This window comes from Neophocaena asiaeorientalis, unplaced genomic scaffold, assembly GCF_003031525.2.
Source record: "Neophocaena asiaeorientalis asiaeorientalis breed wild unplaced genomic scaffold, Neophocaena_asiaeorientalis_V1.1 scaffold476, whole genome shotgun sequence".
Classification (NCBI taxonomy): Eukaryota; Metazoa; Chordata; class Mammalia; order Artiodactyla; family Phocoenidae; genus Neophocaena; species Neophocaena asiaeorientalis.
The window spans coordinates 3,186,301-3,208,608 of NW_020172178.1; the positions used below are offsets into that span (position 1 = coordinate 3,186,301).

Sequence of the window (22,308 nt, forward strand, 5' to 3'; positions counted from 1 at the left end):
AGACTAGGCTGCATCTTAGTGTTGGTCATTCTGGGTTGATTAGTATGTGGTGTGATCTTTCACTTTGGGGTTTCACTTTTTTTTTTGCAAGTTCAGGAAAGTCTTTTTGAATTAAAGCATTTAAACTGTCTTAATAAGGAAGATAGTTCATTCTTACAATAAGGAACTCATCAAATAGGACATTACTCTGATGATTTGATAAAGCTGGATAAAATTTAGAAGGCATTCATTTTAGTATTTGGAAGTACTGTGTGGCTTAGTTATTTCTTTTACTCAATCTACTGTAGCTCTAAAAGTCACCTTTTTTGGTGTTTTGAGTCTGGGCTGTCATGGTTACAACTGAAATTCCATTCAGGAAAGTTTTATAATGATTACAAACATATTAAGAGAATTAGTTGATATGAAGAAATAACGGACACACTCATTTTGAAGATTCTTTTGTTAACTTAGAGAAGATTTAGACAATGAAGATGCATCAGTATTCTGTAGGAAAAAGTTAAATTTAAAAATCCCCAATAAATTAATAAAGAGCATTTGCATAAATGGAGTCTCTGTATGTGGAGTGATATGGGTGGATATTTGCTAAAAAAATTTCCAATCTAATGTAGTACGTATGTATTTAGAATATCTAGGCTCAAAACCAAACTACTTATGTAAATTGTTGGATCTTAACAGACATCTTTCAGCTGAATAGCCATTTCAAATGTTGCAGACTACCTTACAACTCCTATCACCCTCTTTACTGTATCTCTAATACAGTTTTAGGGAACTATAGGATCTTAAAAACTATTTGTTTTAAATCTTTTTCAATTAATAGATTAAAATAGATTAATCTGAGAGTTTGAAATCACACACACCACACATACACACAGTCTGGTTCATGCTTTCTTTTCTTCAGTCTTAAGTGTGTTACTTCCTTTTTTTCTGGGCCACTGAGTTCATACCCTTGCCCAAGAACTTGGCCCTTACTCTACAGCTTGCTAGCCTTGCTGGTCACCATTCCTGACCCACCCTTCCTTCACTCAGTGAAGTAAGTTTTGTCTAAGGGCACTTAAAGCCCAGAGAGAAGTGACTTGATCAAGATCACCCAAAACTGACCTCATACCTACACTCGAATCTAGGTCTTTTCGTTATAGACCTGTGCTCTTTTCGCGGTAAAACACTGCTGTCCATGAATGCTATGCTAAGCTTGTCTGTTAGTAAGTAAATAGGAATTCATCTCCAAAAGGATAGTTGGTGAGAGGGGAAACATACAAATGCTGGATATCACCAGCTTTGCCTTTTCTGTGAACCCAAATGACTAAACAGCCGTAATTTCTCCTGGTCACTCCTTCATTATGGTGACTTTTGTAATTGTGGGTCATGTTGGTGAGGCTTTGGAGCCAGGGAATCCTCAGTGCAGATTTCTATTGTTCGGCCACTTAGTAGGTATATGACCTTGGACAGGTTGCTTAACTTGGCTGAGCCTTAATTTTGTCATCTGTAAAATGGGGATGATAATGTAATCTTCATGGAGTTGTGAGGATGGATGGAAGCCTATGTGTAAAGCATCTACTATCTTGTCATAAATACTCTTTCCCTTTCCTCAAATGTTAACTGTCTTGTGTTTTCAGTGTCTACTGTGTTCTTATGCCATCAACATTGACCTTTGTAAACTCCTCATTGCATTTGTATAGAGTATGCATTCTAATTGGATGTACCTTTCCCCCTCAGCTTCATAGAGCAATTCTTTTGTTGTTGCTAAATAGCATTTTTAGTCATAGATGATATTATACCACTGGAACTTTAAATATTTTCTTGAAAGTAATTGCATGGATCATTTTATTTATTGCTTCCTCTCCTAAGTTAAGAGATAATCAAAAGGATTGAGCACGTATAAATTAGAATTAACAGATGTCCTTTATTTAAGTTTTGGAGTAAGTAGGAATTTGAATAGCATCTTTGTTGCACAGAAGCTTTCCTTAGTGAAAAGGTTTTTAGCACTTCTAGGATTATAATGAATGTTGCTTTGCTTTGTATTATAGTGAAAATGCCTCGTGTAAAAGCAGCTCAGGCTGGAAGACAGGGCCCTGCGAAGAGACGTCTTGCAGAACATTTTGCAGCCGGGGAGATAATCACGGACATGAACAAAAAGGAATGGAAACTAGGATCGTCCATTGGCCAAGGTGGCTTTGGTTGTATATATCTTGGTAAGTGTATGACTACTTCTAATCGTCAGTCCGAAGATGTATATGCTTTGTTATCAAAATGTTGATCGTTTCTTAGTTGCAAACTTTCACAGGATGTTTCTAATAATCTACAGTCAACAAAATATTGTATAATTAGGCAAAAATGCAGCTGTGACCTGGGAGTGGAGAAGACAGTTGATTTAATCACAGTAGAAACAGGATAACATATCTGTAATATTGTCATTAGTGAGCATATGGCTTTAGATTTTTAAGATATTCTATATAACATTCATCTCCTTTGAGACCCAAAGAAAGCCATACCTTTCTTTCCCCACCTCCACCCAATTAGGATGTATTCCCTTTGTTTTGGTTTAATTTGGAGATTTTCAGATCTTTAATAGGTATGGATTTACCTTTTCTTTTTATGCAACCCTAATAGTCATCATAGTGGAATTTAGGAGAATGACCTAGAAGTTGCATATTAGGCCTGAAATGTGCTATTTAATTAGCATACTTACCCTGAAATCTGGGGGGACCCATTGTGGAACCCTGGGATTCTGTAAGTTAACTAATTGGTTGATTTTAAAAATATTTTACGTGATTGCTTCTAAAGCTGTCTGCTCCACCAGGAATATTAGTAGAGACAGTGCATTTCATAATTGCTTTTGATATTTCTTTCTAACTTTTCCGTTATATATTCTTACTCCACCTCTCATCTTGATTTAATTATTTGATTTCTGCCATGCGGTTTATAAAATTTTATTTTTAGCAGTGAACGCTTTTTTATTTTCAAGCAACATCTTAACTCAGAATACTAATATTAATACTAGATTAGCGTCATGTGAAAACTTATTAGAGCTGTACATTTTCGGGTCCCACCCCAGACCTGCAAATCCCCACCTGTAGGAAATGTGATTGAACAAGCCCTCCAGGGGATTCAAATGCCTGGGAAAGTTTGAGAACCACTGACATAGATGAAAGAGCAGCAGCTCTTACTCAAGAGGTGTCTGACTCAACCGGGACCAATAGGCTGTAGTTGGTTAGCTGCAGTCTCTAGAGGTATGTTCATGAAACATAGTTTAAAAACCAGCGCTTTACTGTATTTTATAATCTCTCTAGGCTAGTGGCACCTGTCTTTGGGGAAATAGTTGTAGATTCTTTAGTTTTGTTTGGAACCAAACCTATTCCAGTGAACAAGGCTATCTGACTTAAGCCGAAAGCCCTCATAAATCATGAAAGGTTAGGGCTATATTAGCCAGGTATATATTTTTGACCTTGTGATTTAGAGATGGCAGATAATATAAGCTCTCCCTACCACAGAATGTGTGGACTTAGGACATCCTATATTAGGGATGGGAACTTGTCTTAAAGCAAGCAAATTCTTCATTTTGTATTATTAGTTAGTTTGCTTTTGTAACCTTTGGCAAATTTGCAACTTGCTTTGCATGTGTGCTAGCTGTTTTATTTGTGTTTGTATTTATCATCAGAAAGTGCCACCTAATAATATTTTTTAAATCTAATGGTTTGACAAATTTCTGTGGCAAAACTTTGCTTTTTGAAAACTGGATCGATCAACCTGGAGAAGGCATTTGCTTTAATACTGCTGCCTCCACTTTATCTCTCTGTGCCCACTGACACCAAAACAGCCACATTCAAGATCATCAGCAATTTCTAATGATAATCTTCTGCTAAAACGTTGCTTCTGAATTTTGTTTAGATACTTTCTGCAGCATTTGATACTGTTCATCTTTCTTTCACATAAAAGTTGCTTCCATTGCCTTTCATGATAACATACTTTCACCTCTCTTTTTCTCCTACCTCTCTGGCTATGCTAAGTCATCTTGGTAAGTACTTCTGTGTTCTCCAGCTTTCCTTCCTTGGCTCACTTTTCCTTCTGTCTAGTCTCTCCGAGTGATCTCATCGAGTCTCTTGGCTTCTGTTACTGTCTCTTTACTGCTGATTTCCAGATCTTTTATCTGTGGCTAAGGACGTGATCCCCTGAGTCCAAGCCCATAGCCAGTGAGTGGCCTATAAGGAATCTCTATTTGGATGACCCACAGGCATGTCTAAAATTTATATCATCCTCTTTCATCTCGTGATTCTCTTATGATCAGGAGAGGAGTATCTGAATGAATGACACCCCTCAAGCCAGACTGGGAAGGCATTCTCAAGTATTGCTTCACTCGTGTTCCCAGTACTTCATCTGGTCCTGTTGCTTTAACTGTCTGACTTCTCAGATCCATTGATTTCTCTCTATCTCTGCTGATAACTGCCTTAGTGCAGGTCATTTTCATGTCTTGTCTGGATTCTCACTATGGCTGTGAATTTTCTCTGCTCAGCCTTGCCCCCTTGCATCCTATTATTCACGCTGTGGCTTGGGTGATCTAGTCTATTTAAACTTCTTTAATGGCTCCCCAGTGCCCTTAGGATAAAGCATCAAACTTTGAGAATGGCATACCAGACCCTTCATGTAGTTCGGTCCCTATGTAACTTTTCTCTTCATCCCTTTTATTTCCTCAAAAATCTGTTCTTTGACTATCATGCTGCCCTTTGCCTCTTGCTCTTTGTGTGTGATTCTTCTTTTGCTTCATTTTTCCAAAGCTGAGCTTAGGGCAGGTGCTATCTGTGTATAATACCCCTCTGTTAACCCTTTCATAGTACTTTCCATGCTGCCCTGAAATTACTTTTCTTTCTTCCAGAATAAACATGTCCTCCTTGGCAGTGAGACAGTTCTTCTTATTGTTTTCCTAGTGCCTGGCATGCTTTGCAGTATGTGTTGTTTGAATGAACTATTGAACTTCCCTTTTCCCCCTTTTCTCATTCGAATTGTGCAGTATTATTGGGATGCTATACTTATTTTAATATTTTGTGCACTAAATGCTGATTTTAAAAAATTTAACCTTGCTTTATTATTAATTCAGTATCTAAGTGATGTGCTCCTTGGGGCTGTTCCTTAAGGAGCTCAGACTTATTCATTTGCCCATTTAGCCATTTTTATGACTTGGTGTTCCCTTTGTAGTCTGAAGTATTTTAGCTTCAGCCTTTTCACAATACTGCTGCTTCCCAGCTGATTGGTGGTTTCTTGGTTTCCTTTGCCTGTCCCTCTTCATCTCTTCAGCTTCTAATGTGAGAATGCCTTAGGGCTCAGTCCTAGGATTTCTTCTTTTCTCTGTCTGCGCTCATTCCCTAGGGGTTCTTCCATTTTCATGGCTTTAAATGAATAGCATTTCTATCTTGATGACTCTCAAATTTCTTTCTCCAACTTGGACCACTTTTCTGAACTTAAGACTTGTATGTCAGCTGCCTATTTAACACCTGAACTTGGATGTTTAATAAGCATCTCAAACTTAAGGCACCCCAAAGCACCAGCTCCTCCTGCAATTTTCTCTGTCTTAGTAAGTAGCAACTTTTTCTTTCCAGTTGCTCAGGCCAAAAACTTGGAGTCATCCTTATCTCTTTTTTCCCCTCTTATCCTCTATAACTAATTCATGAGCAAATCTTGTTGGCTCTTCTTTAAAAATACATCCACAATCTGACCACTTATCACCGCCTTGTCTGCTACCACTCTGGTTCAAGCCACCACCATTTCTCACCCAGAGTGTTGTAGTAGCCTAACTGATCTCCCTGCTTCTGCCCTTGCCCTCCACCCTCCATTCTCCACAAAGCCGCCTGGAGAATTCTTTAGAAAATCAAAGTCTGAGCTTACCATTCCTCTCTTAAAACCTTCCAGTGACTCGCCATCTCATTCATAGCAACAGCTTTAGGTCACCTATCCATTTCATTGTATTTGTTCTCTGCTGCTTTTCTGATCTCTGACCCCTGTTACTTTCCACCTCACTTACTCTTCTCCAGCTACATCAGGGCCTTTGTGCTGGTCGGCCTGGAATGTTCTCGCAGATATTTACGTGGCTTATTCCCTCACAGTCTTCAGACCAGTGCTTCAGTGACACCCTGTCAGTGAGGTTTCTCTTACTAACTTGCAACACTCTCTACCTTCCCTTCCTGCTTAATTTTTCCTCTCTAGCACTTACTCCCATCAAACATACTTTATATTTTAATTGTTGTCTGTGTCCTACCACTGAAATGTTAGTTTCATAAGAGTAGAGATTGTTTTTTCCTGTTTACTGCTAAATCCATTTCCTAGAAACTGGCATGTAGTAGGTATCTGGTAAAAAATATGTGTTTAATGAATATGGGCAACCTTATATTCCTAACTCAGCATTTCAGGGCAACTGTGCTTCTTTATTTGCATGAAGTAAAATGATACCACATTAAAATTATTCTGGATGGCAGTTCAAAGTTCTCGTGCCAGTATCCTGAACTGTTGATCTTGATGAATTTTTTTCTCCCAAACGAATGTTTTTTAGAGCTTTAGCTCCCTCTTTTCTTACCTTCCTAATGCTCCTTCTTAAAAGGATTCCCTAGTTTGTTAAATTTAAGAAATTGTATCAGTCATCATCCTTTTGGGAATTCACAGCATACATTAGCATATCAAAGGCCATGAGTACTTTTGAATTAAAGAAGTCTTTAACTCAGTTTTTCATACTTAATTGATGATCATGTTGAAGACAGCAATTGTAAGATGCCTTCCAATTTCAGACATGTTAAATCGTGAAAAAAAGTTTTAAAATTGATGAAATACACAGTAATGATATCCTGAGACACACATTTGGGAGCTGAAATTTATTCTATTAAGAGGTTATAGATACACAGATCTAAATACTAATAAAGGGTTAGTAACAGGCTATTTATAATAATGCTACTTCTTGTTCTGATATTACATATGTCACTTTTTCAAACAGCTGATATGAATTCTTCAAAATCGGTGGGCAGCGATGCACCCTGTGTTGTAAAAGTGGTAAGGAAATACTTCAGCTGATTGTTTTCTTTGCTGTTGATTTAGTTGTAGTATTTATTTTGTAAAACATTCTTTTTGATAACTAGAATTAACTAAACCATAAGTTACTACATTTTTAGTAGTGTTTCATAAATATTAAATGAGACACAAAAGTAGCTTTATAGTTTTAAATAATTTGAGTTCAAAAATTCTCTCCCCTCTCTTTTGAGTTAGAGTGGCACTAGTATCTGTGGAAAAAAAATGAATGAAAGCCTGGAGTTTTGCAGATGTGGAATAAAAATATTCAGCTCATTCTTTTTATTTCAGCTATATTTACAACAGATGGGATGCTTTTTATATTTATATCCTGCAAGACTGTACTACTTTAATGAAATTTTATTGTATTTTATCTTGCATTTGCTTCTGAACTTACATTTGGTCAATTTTTTCTTTTTATTTCCAATTATCTTTCCTCCCCTTTCATTTTAGTAAATGAAATTATTTATTTGTGGTCACTTTGAAACTTCTTTTTGCTATACTGACGTTGAAATTAGTTTGTAACGAGTGAAGGTAGACAGTATCCTGTCTAACGTAGGCATACTCTGAATAGCCAGGTCAATTTATACATTGGTGCACTAAATATTTTAACTACTATTTAAACATTTTAATGTTTTTTAACTACTATTTTTAGTAGTTAATTTAACTACTATTATTTTGTAGGCATTTTAACTACTATTTTTTTGTTAGGATGCAAGGTAGTATGCATCTTTTTGCTTGCCAACATTTGTAAGTCCCCTCTTTCAAAGTTCTTTAGTACATGTGAAGAACATGTTTTTGTTAAATAGAAGAGGTAACAGGGTCTGTTATTTGGGCAAATTACCACCTAAGTCCCCTCACCCTGCTTTATTTTCCTAAAGGCTACAGACTTTCGAATTAGAATCACCCCAAGGTCTTTTGGTTTGATTTGTTTTATTTTACTCTCTTTTTAAAAAAGAGTATATTTGATCTCTTATGAGTTAATAACTCTTTTGGGCCTGAATTGTTTTAGTGATTGTTTTCACCAACTTTTTATGCAGCATAATTTTTCCAAGGAAATAAATAAACACAATTTGAATACTTTTGACAAATGCATATACCTGTATACCCCAACCCCTATTAAAATACAGAGCATTTCCATCATCCCCAAACTACTACTTTTGTCTTTTTCCGGTCAAACCCCTAATTTCCCACACCCTTGGAGGAAACCGTTTGTCTGAGGTTTTTTTATGTTTTTTTTGTTTTTGTTTTTGTTCTGCTGTGGATTAGTTACTCCTGTTCTAGAATGTCATATAAATGGTATTTATACAGTACATTACTGTTTTGTCTCTGATTACTTACATTCAACATAGTGTATTGAAGGCTCATTTATATTGTTGGCATTTCAATTGCTTGGTCAGTTCTACTGCTCAGTAATATTATATCATAGCCATACTAGAGTTTGTTTTCCATCTCCTGTTGATAGACACGTGGATTGTTTCCAGTTTTTGGCTGTTATGAATAGAGCTTCTATAAACATTCTTGTACAAGTATTTTTGTTTTTCTTGGATCAATACCTTATAAATTTATAAGAAGTACCAGACAGATTTCCAAAGTGGTTTTTACCATTTTACAAAACGTATGAGAGTTCTGGGTGCTCCGTGTTCCCCTCAACACTTGGAGCTGTCGGGTGTGTTTGTTTTAGCCATGATATCAGAAGTGCAGTAGTGTCTCATAGTTTTAGTTTATATTTACTTAATGACTGATTTTGAGCACTTTTTCATCATGCTTATTGGCCATTCATATATTTTCCTTTGTGGAGTGCCTCTTCAGTCTTTTGTGGCCAACCCCCCCCCCCGCCTTTTTTTTTTAATAACTAGGTTGTTTTGCTTTTCATAATTTGGTAGTAAGAGAGTTGTTCTGGATACAAGTTCTTTCTTAGATTTATATGTTGTAAATCTTTTCTCCCAGTTTGTAGTTTGCCTGTTTACTTTCTGAATACTTTTTCTGCATCTACTGAGGTGGATCATAGGATGTTCTTCCTTTATTCTGTTAATGTGGCAGTTATATTGATTGATATCTGAGCAGTGAACTAACTTTGTATTCTTAACATACACTCCACTTAGTTATGATGTATTATGCTTTTTACATAATGCTGGAATTGATTTGCTAATATTTTGTTAAGGATTTTTATTTTTTGTTCATGAGGGATATTGGTCTTTAGTTTTTTTCTAATATTCTGAAGATTAAAACATTTCTCATCTCATTGTTTGGTGCTGGTGTCAGGGTTTTTGGTGCACTGGGTTTGGTCTCCCCTTCTGGCCACACAGCATCGTAAGTGTCCTGTCATGGGGCTCACTTAGCTTGTTTCCTGTCTTTAGAAGTCACAGTCCTATACTGCCTATTTTGTCTAATGTATGAGAATAGTAATTTCCTATATTTTGTCCAATTTTTGTATTTGTTTACAGTAGGAGGGCTAATTGGATGCCGGCTATTCCGCATGCCTGTAGGTAGAAGTAACGCTGGTAACTTTAGGGGGGGCGGGTTATTGGTTTGTTTCTCCTGCTATTTCACTTTTCTTCATGCCTTTTCATGAAGTAGTGAATAACATTCCTTTTGAAATATTTAGTTTGCTGCTATATCAGAGGAACAAAAGTTCTTACTACTAAATTGGGTCATTTGCATGGAATATTATCTGCATTTGTCTTTGATATGACAATATTAAAATATTAAAATCTATGGGTAAGATTAGTTTCTTTTTAGGATCTTTAAATAGTGTCCATTGTGAGGAGAAAGCAAGTCCCCTTATGACTTCTCACCTTCATGAGGTTCAGAAAACGCAGTTCCCTCTGACCACGCGGCAGCTTCTTCCCCTGCACGGTCATTTCTGTGTCGCGGAAGGAAAGTGTGCCTGAGCCGTGCCTCATAGGTGGGCCTGCTGTGTCACCGTGTCTTTTTTCTTCTATATAACCTGAGCTTCTTTAAATTGTGTTCTATTTTAGAATGACAATATTCTTCTTCATTATGAGTAATCCTAAGTGTTTTATTTGTTATTCAATGTATGTAGCTTTACTTCTACTATCTTTTTCACTTACAGAGTTATGAAATAGAGAATGGATAGAAACAAGTATTTCCTAACTGCTGAAGGTAGCAAATTACTTTACATTTCTAAGTTTAAAACCAGTTGTTACCAACCCTAGTTCAGTACTCTGTGTCTCCCATCTCCTAATTTAGTTCTGTTTCCATTAGCCTATATTACTCCTTCTCTTTGTAATTAGGACAATGATAAATATTCAGTTGATTTCTCTTTTGCATTTAGTATTTCAGTAACATTTTCATGGTTGTGGCTTGTCTGTGATCCTGGAAGAATGCCATAAACAAAACAATGTTGACTTTTTCTTTCCTCTCTAAGGGACCGTTTAGTGACTGCTGTTTGCTTGTTTCTTCCCTAATACCTGTCTTTTCTGAACTCCTTTAAACCTCTGTAGCACTCATTCTATTTCCATTTATTTTACAATTTCACTTGCTAATATCCTTTCAGGCCACTACTTGTTTTAGTTTATGTGTTTATTTTATCTCCCTAACTGGATTTTAAGGGTTTTTTTGTTTTGTTTTGTTGTGTTTTGTTTTTTTGCGGTATGCGGGCCTCTCACTGTTGTGGCCTCTCCCGTTGCGGAGCACAGGCCCCGGACGCGCAGGCTCAGCGGCCATGGCTCACGGGCCCAGCCGCTCCGCGGCATGTGGGATCCTCCCAGAACGGGGCACGAACCCACGTCCCCTGCATCGGCAGGTGGACTCTCAACCACTGCGCGACCAGGGAAGCCCTGGATTTTAAGTTTTTGATGATAAGGACCTTGTTTTAAATTTTGTTTTCTTTATGCTACCCTTAAATGCCTATGTTATCCTTTTGAAAACTTTTTAGGCATCATTGCTTACCACCTTGCAACTTCCTGATGCCACCTACTTCTGCCTCTTGTCTATGCCTTTTAGTGCAGGCCTGTATGCATGATTTACCTTCACTTCTGACAGGCATTGCCATAGCTCTGTCCATTACTGTTCTGCAGTTCTTACATTCTCAGAGCTTTGTAGTATTAAAAGTCAAAATGGTTCACCAAATATATAAAATGATTATCACTTCTTTCCAGTATTAAAATCAGAATTATTTACAAACACTTGCCATTTTAACCTCAGAAGCTATTAAATATCATGTTTTCAAAGAACATGTACTACTCTTTGGGGAAATTTCATAATTAATTACCAAAAAAAAGCAAGATACAAAATTATTTATGGTATAGAGGTAATTTTATAAAATAGCTATATATGGAGAAAATATATCAAAATATTTTCATATTTTCTAAAGTGAGCACGTATTTTATCTTTAGAGAAAGAAAAAAACTCAGCAAATGTTAATTAAGAAATAATCAAAGGCAAATTGATTTTTTTTTTTTTGCGGTACGCGGGCCTCTCACTGTTGTGGCCTCTCCCATTGCGGAGCACAGGCTCCGGATGCGCAGGCTCAGCGGCCATAGCTCACGGACGGGCCCAGCCGCTCCGCGGCACGTGTGATCCTCCCGGACTGGGGCACGAACCCGTGTCCCCTGCATCGGCAGGCGGACTCTCAACCACTGCGCCACCAGGGAAGCCCCGGCAAATTGATTTTTAATGTGAAATTAGACTTAATAGTGTAATAGCATATCAAATCAAACAGTGGTTCTCAGCTCTGGTTCTACAGGATAATTAGAATCTCTTGGTACAGGGCCTGGTTATTGGTATTTTTAGTGAAGTCTCATGAAAGGGATTCTTTTGTGCATCAAGGTTGAGAACCACTGGTAGAGTCTGCTGCACAGAGCACCTTCATTATTTTCAGTGGACTCCTGTGCGCATGCTCGTGTTTACCTTTGTGTGGGGATCCTTTTATTCAGCAGCGGCGCCAAGTACCCTGTGCTTCTGGTGGGGCTTCCATGTTAATGTGGAAGACTTGTTAGAACATTTGGTTGCTTTTCATACGGGTATCTGCTCTGTTAAAGAGCTCCAAATATTAACCCACACATTTCTTACATTTGGTCTTGAAACGAAGTTAAGACTAACATATTTACAATAGGTGTTTCGGTACACACTAAGTACATTTTCTCTCCTCCCGAATGACTGTGTCTGGTTTCGTTTAGGGCCTTAATCCTTACTGATTTACGGGAGCAGCCTTGGAGTCGTGGTGCTGGGTCACAGGAGATGGCAAACTTGTATTCTCTGCCTCTGGATAACTGGGAGACACTATCTGTATTTTAGTTCAGGAAAGTAAATGTGCAGAGAGAAATGGTAAATTGATCATTAAAATATTGGATAATGCAAGGAGAAAAATTTCCTCTTGTGATTTCTGGTTAATGGATTGTATAATAAATTAGTTCTTTCAGTCACCCTTTGCAGTCATGCCAGTGAGCTAATAGCAGAATTGGAGGCCAGGCTTTTGGATCTTATATTCTAACAGTTCTTTATATCATAGTCCTTTTCCAACATGTACTGATAGAAATCTGTGTTCCGAAGTTCTCTGGAAAAAAGTTTGCAGACTGATGTTTAATTTCCCTCATTGATGTTATGAGAAGTGACCTGAATTTTTAATTCATATCTCATAATTCTTTGGTAGGAAGGAGAAACTTTATACAGCTTCATTTTTAAATGGCAGCCAGTTGCTTTTAGATGGTGCCATTGAAATATATCACATTTTAATCTTTTTTCTGTTGTCATCTTCATTTTGACACTTAGAAGTCTTAAAGAAACGTTTAGTGATATTCTAGTTAAAATGTCAGTCCCAATTTCTTTTCTAAATCTTGGCTATTACAGAGTTGGCAAAGTATTTTAGATTTGAAATATGTTAATAAAATTTTAGTTATGAGTTAAGGTATTTTCTTTAACAGAAATAGCTAGCTTTGGCTCAAGTGCAATGCCAAGGAAGTAGCTCCTTTATTTTGTTATAATGGAATCTTATTGGATTAGAAAAAGTATGAAATGAGCTCAGAGAGCCTTCATTGTAATGGGGCTTTCAATATAATAGCCTGATTTATATAGGTTGATTCTCATTACTATAAGTTTAATAAATTATTGCCTGAAGGAAAGCTTGAGAATTAAAGTTGATATGACATAGATTGAAACTGAATAAATCAGACTTTTATACTGATGGCAATAAGCCAGGATTAGTCTTAGGAAAACCCCTTTCAGACCTGAATTGTGTTAATGAGCTACTCTAAAAGTTAGCCTTTGGAGAGTAACTTTACCAAAATTCCTTTCCTGAATTTCCATTTCTTTTTTCATTCTTACACTGAGTTTGTTACTCCTGCTGAAGGCCTGTTCTCAGCCATGGGCTCTAAACATTCACAAGTGTCTGTCTAGCTCCCACTGCTGCAAGGAAAGGAACCACAGGTTATGGTGAAACTCAAGGTGATGAGTCCACAAATTAGAGATTTGGCATACCTTAGTAGATTGGTTAGTTTTTACTTCTTAAGGGGTAATGACAGGCCAAACCCTTGTATACCATTCTCTTCCAAGGCTGGGCTGTAAAGTATACTTACTTGTAACAAACAAGGCTAGCTTATTTTTAGGTTCTGATCCCAGTGCTATATACGTTGCTCTTTTGCTGTCCAGTATTCTTAACTGGCTGCGGCCTGACTCTTTGCATATTGCCTAATCAATCTTCCTATAAGTACTTTAACTAGGGATTTCTATTTTTCTGAACTGTAAGAAATCTGAGGTATTAGAACTGTGCGTTTAGAGTAGTTCTGTTTAAACCTTAAGGAGCAAAATTCACTTCTATGAGAGTGAGAGTATCTTGAATAAAAAAAGGTGAACATATTTTACTTTCTTCCCGTACTTTCTTCCCGTACTTCCTAAAAGGAAAGCCGCCCCAAAATTAGTTTAGAAATGTTAGCTTCCTTATTTGAACTTTTTGCTACTTTTCAAAATTTCTTCCCGTACTTCCTAAAAGGAAAGCCGCCCCAAAATTAGTTTAGAAATGTTAGCTTCCTTATTTGAAGTTTTTGCTACTTTTCAAAATTTTTCTCAGATTCTCAATAAACAAGATAATATCAACATAAAATATCAAACAAGTATTAATCAGTTTTAGACAAAGTTTACTGTATAAAAAGTCCACAAAATTATAATATCTTTCTCACCACTCCAGATTTATTTAACAAGGCAGAACTCCCAACAGGCTGATATTTCTCACTTGTCAAATAGCTTTTTGTGAATATAAGAGTCTTTGCAAATAATTTTAACTGTTAATATCCCTTAAGAATATGAAACAAGTGTAGTTTAGTAAAGTTGATGGAAAACAATTCTTATTGAGCCTTATTTTCCTCTTGACTTTAAATTATCATGTGGGAAGTAAATTGTAGGGCTCCTTAGTTTGAAAATCATGAGAATCAGTGTCAGGAAAGGATACACTTACATGGACAGTGCTTGTTTGCTCTGGGAGTTCCAGAACACTCTTCTTTGTGATAAGGTTGGTTTTCTGCCAGTTTTGATAATAGATAAAATTGTAACGAGAAACAGGAAAGGAATGGGATTTTGCCACTAATTGATTAAATCAGGTATTGAAATTTTATTATTCAGTAAATCTCAGAAATATCTTGTAGCCCTTTGGTGAAACAGTTAACATGGTTGCTGATCTTTACTTAAGAGAAAGTTAATGATGAAAATAAGGTTAACAATTTTTCTTAAACTTCTGCAAAGACTGGGCTGTATATCTGATTTTGTATAGTTTATCACATGTAGAAATGGAACTTGAGAGAAATATAAGACTTACGGACTCTTCTGAGACTATCTGAAACATTTTTGAAGAGTTTTACTTAATCTTAAACATATTTTATAAACTGAAGTATCAAAATCGTATTGTTTGGAAAGAAAATTGATTTATTAATCTTTTTTGAAGGTTCATTGAAAATTACTCAGTAATTTTAACTACTGCTTGTGCTAATGAACTCTTTTGTTTTAAGGAACCCAGTGACAATGGACCTCTTTTTACTGAATTAAAGTTCTACCAGCGAGCTGCCAAACCAGAACAAAGTAAGAAATACAGTACACATACGTTTGCGCTTTTAAAATGACCACTGGTTTTGTTTTGTTTAAGCCAAGACTAGAACATTGGATCTTAAATTATGATGTTTTGTTACTTTTTACTTCACAGATAAATTCTATTTAAATGAGAAATCTCATTTCTCATGTATGAAATGTATGAAATGTACATACATTTTCATACAAATGTATGAAAGAATTTTGATCTCTTAACAGGTGTATTATGATAAGATTTCACTTATATTGATAATATAGAGTTTATAAATAATATATGATTTAGGAAATATTGTTAAAAGTTGAGAATTAACCCTAATCCATGAGTATGCCTCAAGGGTCTCCAAATCTTTTTTTGAGTGTTTTTCTAAATTCTGGAGACCATGACCTGCAGGGATTCGATCACTTATGAACTAGAAGACTACCAAGGGAGAAAGCAGGACCTCTTCTAGCTATCCTTGTCCTCCTGTCCTCCAATCCCCTTCTCACCTTCCGTCCCCTCTAAAAATCCACGGAATCTCCTGGTAGGATGGTATCAGGCTTGGGAATCTCTCGAGGGGCTTCTCTCTCTCCTCTAGCTTGATTTCCTGGTTGAGGACTTTTAGAATGAGGTAAAAAAACATTTAGATAGGTGTAAAAAGTAAGTCTTTCTGTGGAAACAAGTAAACATTTACATAATTGGAGATATTAATTATAATTGCATGTGGTTTGACTTTTTAAAAAATGTTTTCTGCAGATTTTTCATTTTAAAGACAATGTTTAGGACAGGATAACACAATTTTGTGGGTTAATAAAAATGATTTGATTGTAAAGTACTGTTCATTTGTTGGGTACAATGTATTGTTCACTTTCTTTTTTTATGAATAAAGGTGAAATCTTATTGCATGTATATCTTAGGCGTTCTGTTCTTAATTTTTCTGAGAAAAATTGCTGATGTATAACAATTGAAATCACAAGCATGTGTTTTAATTTGTAGTTCAGAAATGGATTCGTACCCATAAACTGAAGTACCTGGGTGTCCCTAAGTATTGGGGGTCTGGTCTACATGAAAAAAATGGAAAAAGGTAAAAATATGCATGTTTTGTTTTTCTCCTCCCTTTTTGAGCATTCGCAGTTCAGTTGTTTAGTCAACAATTATGTACTGAGCACCTACCTACCGTACTGCTTGGCCTTCACCTGGGTTGTGTGGAATGTATTCAACAGTCTCTCGTCTGGGGGACTTGTACCGAGTGGAAGCAACTGCCTGGAACCCAGCTGACAAGTAGGAACAAAGCCAACTTGCCTGCATTCTTTTTTTCCCTTAAAAATGAATAAGCAAACAAACAGAAAATTCCTTGTTATTTATGTAAAAGGGAGCCCACAGGCTTCAATTTGGCGTTTTCTGTTAGATACATAATCTGCCCACCTTTGTGAGGTTTCAGTCTAGCTGAAGAGAAAAAACAAAGCTGTATGAAACAACCAGACGCCAGTTCAGTGCCAACTTGTGTGATTCTGACTCTTAACATGTCTTAGGAGTTCAGAATGGAGAGAATATTGCTGGCAGAGTTGAGTTGGAGAAAACCTCCAATGCTTTTGATGCATAATTGACACTTTAAAAATATTTAAATGAATGAATGGAGCACCATTCAGCAATGCTGGTAGCTGAGATTTGAAGAGTAGATTTAGTTGGAACTGGGGTATATTGGTTAGGATGCTTTCAGCTGCAGGTAAAGATAAAACTGACTCAGGTCTCTTAAGTAACTGTCAAGTGCCCAGCTTCCTTTATCTTGCCCTTTTGCCCTCTTGGCTTTGTTCTCTATTAATTCTCCATTGTGTGGTCTCAAGGTGGCTGCCCATTTCTAGGCTTCACCTGCAGACACAGTACCCAACAGCAGAAAATGGGATTGCTTCTTGTGAGTTTCACTTTCCTGGCAGGGAAACCTTTCCCAGGGGTCTCGTGGCAGACTTCCCCCCATGTTTTCTTGGTCAGAGTTTTATCGCTGCTCATGCTTAAACCAGCCACTGGCAAGGGCAGAGTGATCACAGTGATGAGTGGGGGGAAAGCCTGAACCAGAGTGGTGCTCTGTCAGAGAAGAGGGAGAGCAGAGGAGCTGCTGTTGGGGCAGCCAGCGTTGTTCACCAGGAAGTTCTTATCCTGGAACCCAGGCACCTCTGAGGGAGCGTGGGAACTCCCCGGAATGACGAGAGAACATTTTGTTATATGTGGTTTTGCTGGGACAAGTTTCTACAGTTTTTAGAAATTTTCTGGAGAAATAGTATAGAGCAAGGATTAAGTTAAGAGTAAGGATTCTAGAGGCAGACACTTGGTTTCAAATCTGTTTTGCCCCTTAAAATGTGTGTGACTGGGTAAGTAACTTCTTTTTGCCTCAATTTCCTCGTCTGTGAAATAGAGTAACACCTATCCACATAATAAGGGGTATTAAATGTAAAGCTCTTAGAATATGTGTGTTAGCTTTTACTCTCAGAGGGGTCTTTAATCCCTTAAATATTAAGAACTGCTGGTTTAAAAAATCACTGTAGAGAAGGAATAGCATCTCAAGTGGGGAGTAACATGAACACAAGGTCATAATAGGCTTCTGGCCTGCTGGCTGGCCTCTTGGCCATCTTTCTTTTTTTTTTAAATGAATTTTTTTTTCAGACATGACATTATTTTATGCATAATTGGCCATCTTTCTTTAACAAAGAAAGCGGGGACTTGCACACACATGAGAAAGAGAAGGAAATAACTTGGAGAAAGAGGCTGAGGTAGGTAGTGAAGATGGGGAGGAAAGGGCTCTTTGGGGCCTGTGTGCAGTAGGTAGTTGGAAGCTACTGCACGTGGCACGTGTTTGAACAAAGGGACAGACACCCTCGAGGTACAGCTGACTCACCATTGACTTGTGGTGACCTTACAACTCAGCCTGTGTCTTCTGTAACACAGAGTGCCTAGAAGTATTTCCTAAACGGGAACATTGATCACCTATAAGATATTGATTTACTTCTTAGATTGAAGCTCTTAAAAATCATTTTTAGTTCTCTTAGTTCTTTTTTTTTTTTTTGGCTGTGCTGCACGTCTTGTGGGATCTTAGTTCCCCGACCAGGGATTGAACCTGGGGCCCCATGAGTGAAAGTGCCAAGACCTGACCACTGGACTGCCAGGGAATTCCCTCATTTAAGTTCTTACAAAAGTAAAAAAATAGAAAGTAAGATTGTCCTTCCAGCCCCCCTCCCCTGCCAGAATCCTTACTTTCCCCTCTAACTCATCTGAAGTGATATGAATATAAGCGCTTAGAACAGTGTTAGGCTCATAAAAATGTTAGCTGCTATCATTATTAAATCATTTATACTGATTTATATATTCCCATTATTTGCATTGTTTTATCCAAGTCCCCAGGAAAGTATACATCGAAGGTTTTACTTCAGAAAAGTTACTTAAAAGTAGCTTTCCTTTTAGTACTCAGTGGTAGACATATCCTTGCAGAAGAATGTGGTGAAAATTTATATGCAGTATTCAGAATCATGCTTCACTTGATCTGTATAATTTAGACGTGGTGAGGCGATTAAGGGATTGTTGAGAGCAGTCGTGGAGTGATCTGTGAATAAAAACAAAGGTCTACTTCATGTAATATATTAATAGATCTCTGGTTGAATTAACCAGGTGTGCCTTAGCTCCCTTTCAGAGTAACAGCAGAGATTGTATTCTTGTTACCTACATATTATTTCATAATAATTACACAATCACATCACTTATTTGTAAAAACAAGTGTGTACATTTGTCCTTGGTCTCATCCCTCAACCTCTCAAAATGTGTTGTACAGAGGAAATCAGGAAGTCAAAATTACTGTTCCCTCTAATATTTTAGAGGTCAGGGTACTGAAAATCGTACAAGAATGAAGACATTTTGCCACTGACTAATTCTGTGACTTTGGGCAAATCAATTTACCGCTATAGACATTAATTATTTTATTAAAAGATGTTTAGAAAGATCTCTAATTCTCTTCTACTTCAAAAATAGGTAGAATCTTGAATTTTTTATTTCGCGTGTTGTCTTTTAAATGTTAGCTCTTCCTTCCTTACTGAACTTCTCATGTTGTATTTTTATCTTAGAAACCTAAAATATATAAATGGGGTTTTTGGGTCCTACTTATGTTCATTTATTTCGATGTGTTTGGTGTGGTGGTCAGAAGCATGGATCCACCACTTCCTAGAAGACAAATTACTAATGATCAGTTTTCTTCTGCTGTAAAATGGGGCTCATGGGACCTCCTAACCTCATAAGGGTGATGTGAGGTTTAAATGCACTGATACATCTGAAGTGCTTACAATAGTGCTGTTCTCATACCAAGGCTTCAGCAAATGCCAGCTGTTGTTGATGTGATAGTTATTAATCTTATCCCCATTAGAAGGTATTTTGATACATTTTGAGTGTGTTCTTGGTTTTTATTGATTTATTGAATGGTTTAACTAGACAATTCAGAATCTGGAAAACTCTATAAAGATAAAAGTGGTCCACAGAGCAAAAGGTGAACCATGTTGCTGCAACTAGGTGATGTTTTTCAGTACACACTGAAATATAACACATGGTTATTGAATCTTAAAATGTGGGTGCTGGAAAAGACCTTAGAAAGCATGAGGCCCTACCTCTCATTTGACACCTATGGAAATAGGGGCCCAAAGAAGAAACGTGACTTGGCCAAGGTGACAGAGTTGGTTTGTGGCAAAACCAAAAATCTTCATGTTGTTCCAGGATATTTACTGTTCCCCAAATCTTATTTGTTGAGTACTTAGTATACAATTCTTTTATACCATTTAAGCAGTTTTATTGCATTTAGCTACTGTTACAGCATCTCTTGACAGTCCTGATTTTAACAGAATGTTAATACTGCTAAAATGTGCCTTAAAAATAGAGAACAGGGCTTCCCTGGTGGCGCAGTGGTTGAGAGTCCGCCTGCCGATGCAGGGGACACGGGTTTGTGCCCCGGTCCGGGAAGATCCCACATGCCGCGGAGCGGCTGGGCCCGTGAGCCAGGGCCGCTGAGCCTGCGCGTCCGGAGCCTGTGCTCCATAACGGGAGAGGCCACAACAGTGAGAGGCCCGCGTACCGCAAAAAAATTTGTCCTTGGTCTCATCCCTCAACCTCTCAAAATGTGTTGTACAGAGGAAATCAGGAAGTCAAAATTACTGTTCCCTCTAATATTTTAGAGGTCAGGGTACTGAAAATCGTACAAGAATGAAGACATTTTGCCACTGACTAATTCTGTGACTTTGGGCAAATCAATTTACTGCTATAGACATTAATTATTTTATTAAAAGATGTTTAGAAAGATCTCTAATTCTCTTCTACTTCAAAAATAGGTAGAATCTTGAATTTTTTATTTCGCGTGTTGTCTTTTAAATGTTAGCTCTTCCTTCCTTACTGAACTTCTCATGTTGTATTTTTATCTTAGAAACCTAAAATATATAAATGGGGTTTTTGGGTCCTACTTATGTTCATTTATTTCGATGTGTTTGGTGTGGTGGTCAGAAGCATGGATCCACCACTTCCTAGAAGACAAATTACTAATGATCAGTTTTCTTCTGCTGTAAAATGGGGCTCATGGGACCTCCTAACCTCATAAGGGTGATGTGAGGTTTAAATGCACTGATACATCTGAAGTGCTTACAATAGTGCTGTTCTCATACCAAGGCTTCAGCAAATGCCAGCTGTTGTTGATGTGATGGTTATTAATCTTATCCCCATTAGAAGGTATTTTGATACATTTTGAGTGTGTTCTTGGTTTTTATTGATTTATTGAATGGTTTAACTAGACAATTCAGAATCTGGAAAACTCTATAAAGATAAAAGTGGTCCACAGAGCAAAAGGTGAACCATGTTGCTGCAACTAGGTGATGTTTTTCAGTACACACTGAAATATAACACATGGTTATTGAATCTTAAAATGTGGGTGCTGGAAAAGACCTTAGAAAGCATGAGGCCCTACCTCTCATTTGACACCTATGGAAATAGGGGCCCAAAGAAGAAACGTGACTTGGCCAAGGTGACAGAGTTGGTTTGTGGCAAAACCAAAAATCTTCATGTTGTTCCAGGATATTTACTGTTCCCCAAATCTTATTTGTTGAGTACTTAGTATACAATTCTTTTATACCATTTAAGCAGTTTTATTGCATTTAGCTACTGTTACAGCATCTCTTGACAGTCCTGATTTTAACAGAATGTTAATACTGCTAAAATGTGCCTTAAAAATAGAGAACAGGGCTTCCCTGGTGGCACAGTGGTTGAGAGTCCGCCTGCCGATGCAGGGGACACGGGTTTGTGCCCCGGTCCGGGAAGATCCCACATGCCGCGGAGTGGCTGCGCCCGTGAGCCGTGGCCGCTGAGCCTGCGCGTCCGGAGCCTGTGCTCCGCAACGGGAGAGGCCACAACAGTGAGAGGCCCGCGTACCGCAAAAAAAAAAAAAAAAATAGAGAACAGTCACAGGCGGGAAGCTAATATACAGAAACATAAATTAACATTAACTATGACAAAAATTAGTGACATCAATCTTACTCAGATTATTTTATCTTTACCTTGAAGTGTCTGTCGTCTTCTCTCTGTGGGTGTTTTCTTACATTGAATATTGTCTCATGTAGCTTGCTGAGACCAGGAGGCCCATAAAGTAAAAGCCAAGACAGGAAAGCTCTCACAGCTCTTGAGATTTCTAGTTGGAAGAACTTGTTTCGAATGTTTGTCTTTTCTTCCTTCTTTCTTTCCTTGTCTTGTCTTTCTACTTTCTTGGTAAACATTGCCTTGAAAAAAATTACTTTGAAAGGAGAGTACTCAGTGCAAAATAGGTTTTCCTGAGTTACATTTTGTTCATTGACTTTTCTTGTTTGTCTTTAGTTACAGGTTTATGATAATGGATCGCTTTGGGAGTGACCTTCAGAAAATATATGAAGCAAATGCCAAAAGGTTTTCTCGGAAAACTGTCTTGCAGCTAAGCTTAAGAATTGTATGTGAGCTACATTCTTCTCGTTTTTAATCCAGTAAAGGCTAGTTGTGTTGAAGCTCGGTCCTCTGCTGGTTGGTGTTAGGTACTGCATTAATTTATTCTATATGATGCTTTTATAGCTGGATATTCTGGAATATATTCACGAGCATGAGTACGTACACGGAGATATCAAGGCCTCAAATCTTCTTCTCAGCTACAAGAATCCTGACCAGGTAGTTTTGTAACTTTAATTTTTACCGTTTAAAACCTGTTGTTTGAAAACAAA

The 22,308-nt window shown here is 37.4% G+C and overlaps 1 protein-coding gene across 4 annotated transcripts in view; it reads left to right on the top strand.

The window, feature by feature from the left end:
• The window catches only part of VRK1 (VRK serine/threonine kinase 1), an 81,452-nt gene that overhangs the window by 30,663 nt on the left and 28,481 nt on the right, over positions 1-22,308 (top strand). For all 4 annotated transcript variants that reach the window (XM_024759079.1, XM_024759104.1, XM_024759087.1 and 1 more), the window contains 6 exons: positions 2,025-2,189; positions 6,971-7,026; positions 15,003-15,072; positions 16,052-16,139; positions 21,935-22,043; positions 22,163-22,255. In XM_024759079.1, the coding sequence (XP_024614847.1) occupies positions 2,030-2,189; positions 6,971-7,026; positions 15,003-15,072; positions 16,052-16,139; positions 21,935-22,043; positions 22,163-22,255 (576 nt within the window). In that variant the 5' untranslated portion in view covers positions 2,025-2,029. The remainder of the gene's footprint in view (positions 1-2,024; positions 2,190-6,970; positions 7,027-15,002; positions 15,073-16,051; positions 16,140-21,934; positions 22,044-22,162; positions 22,256-22,308) is intronic.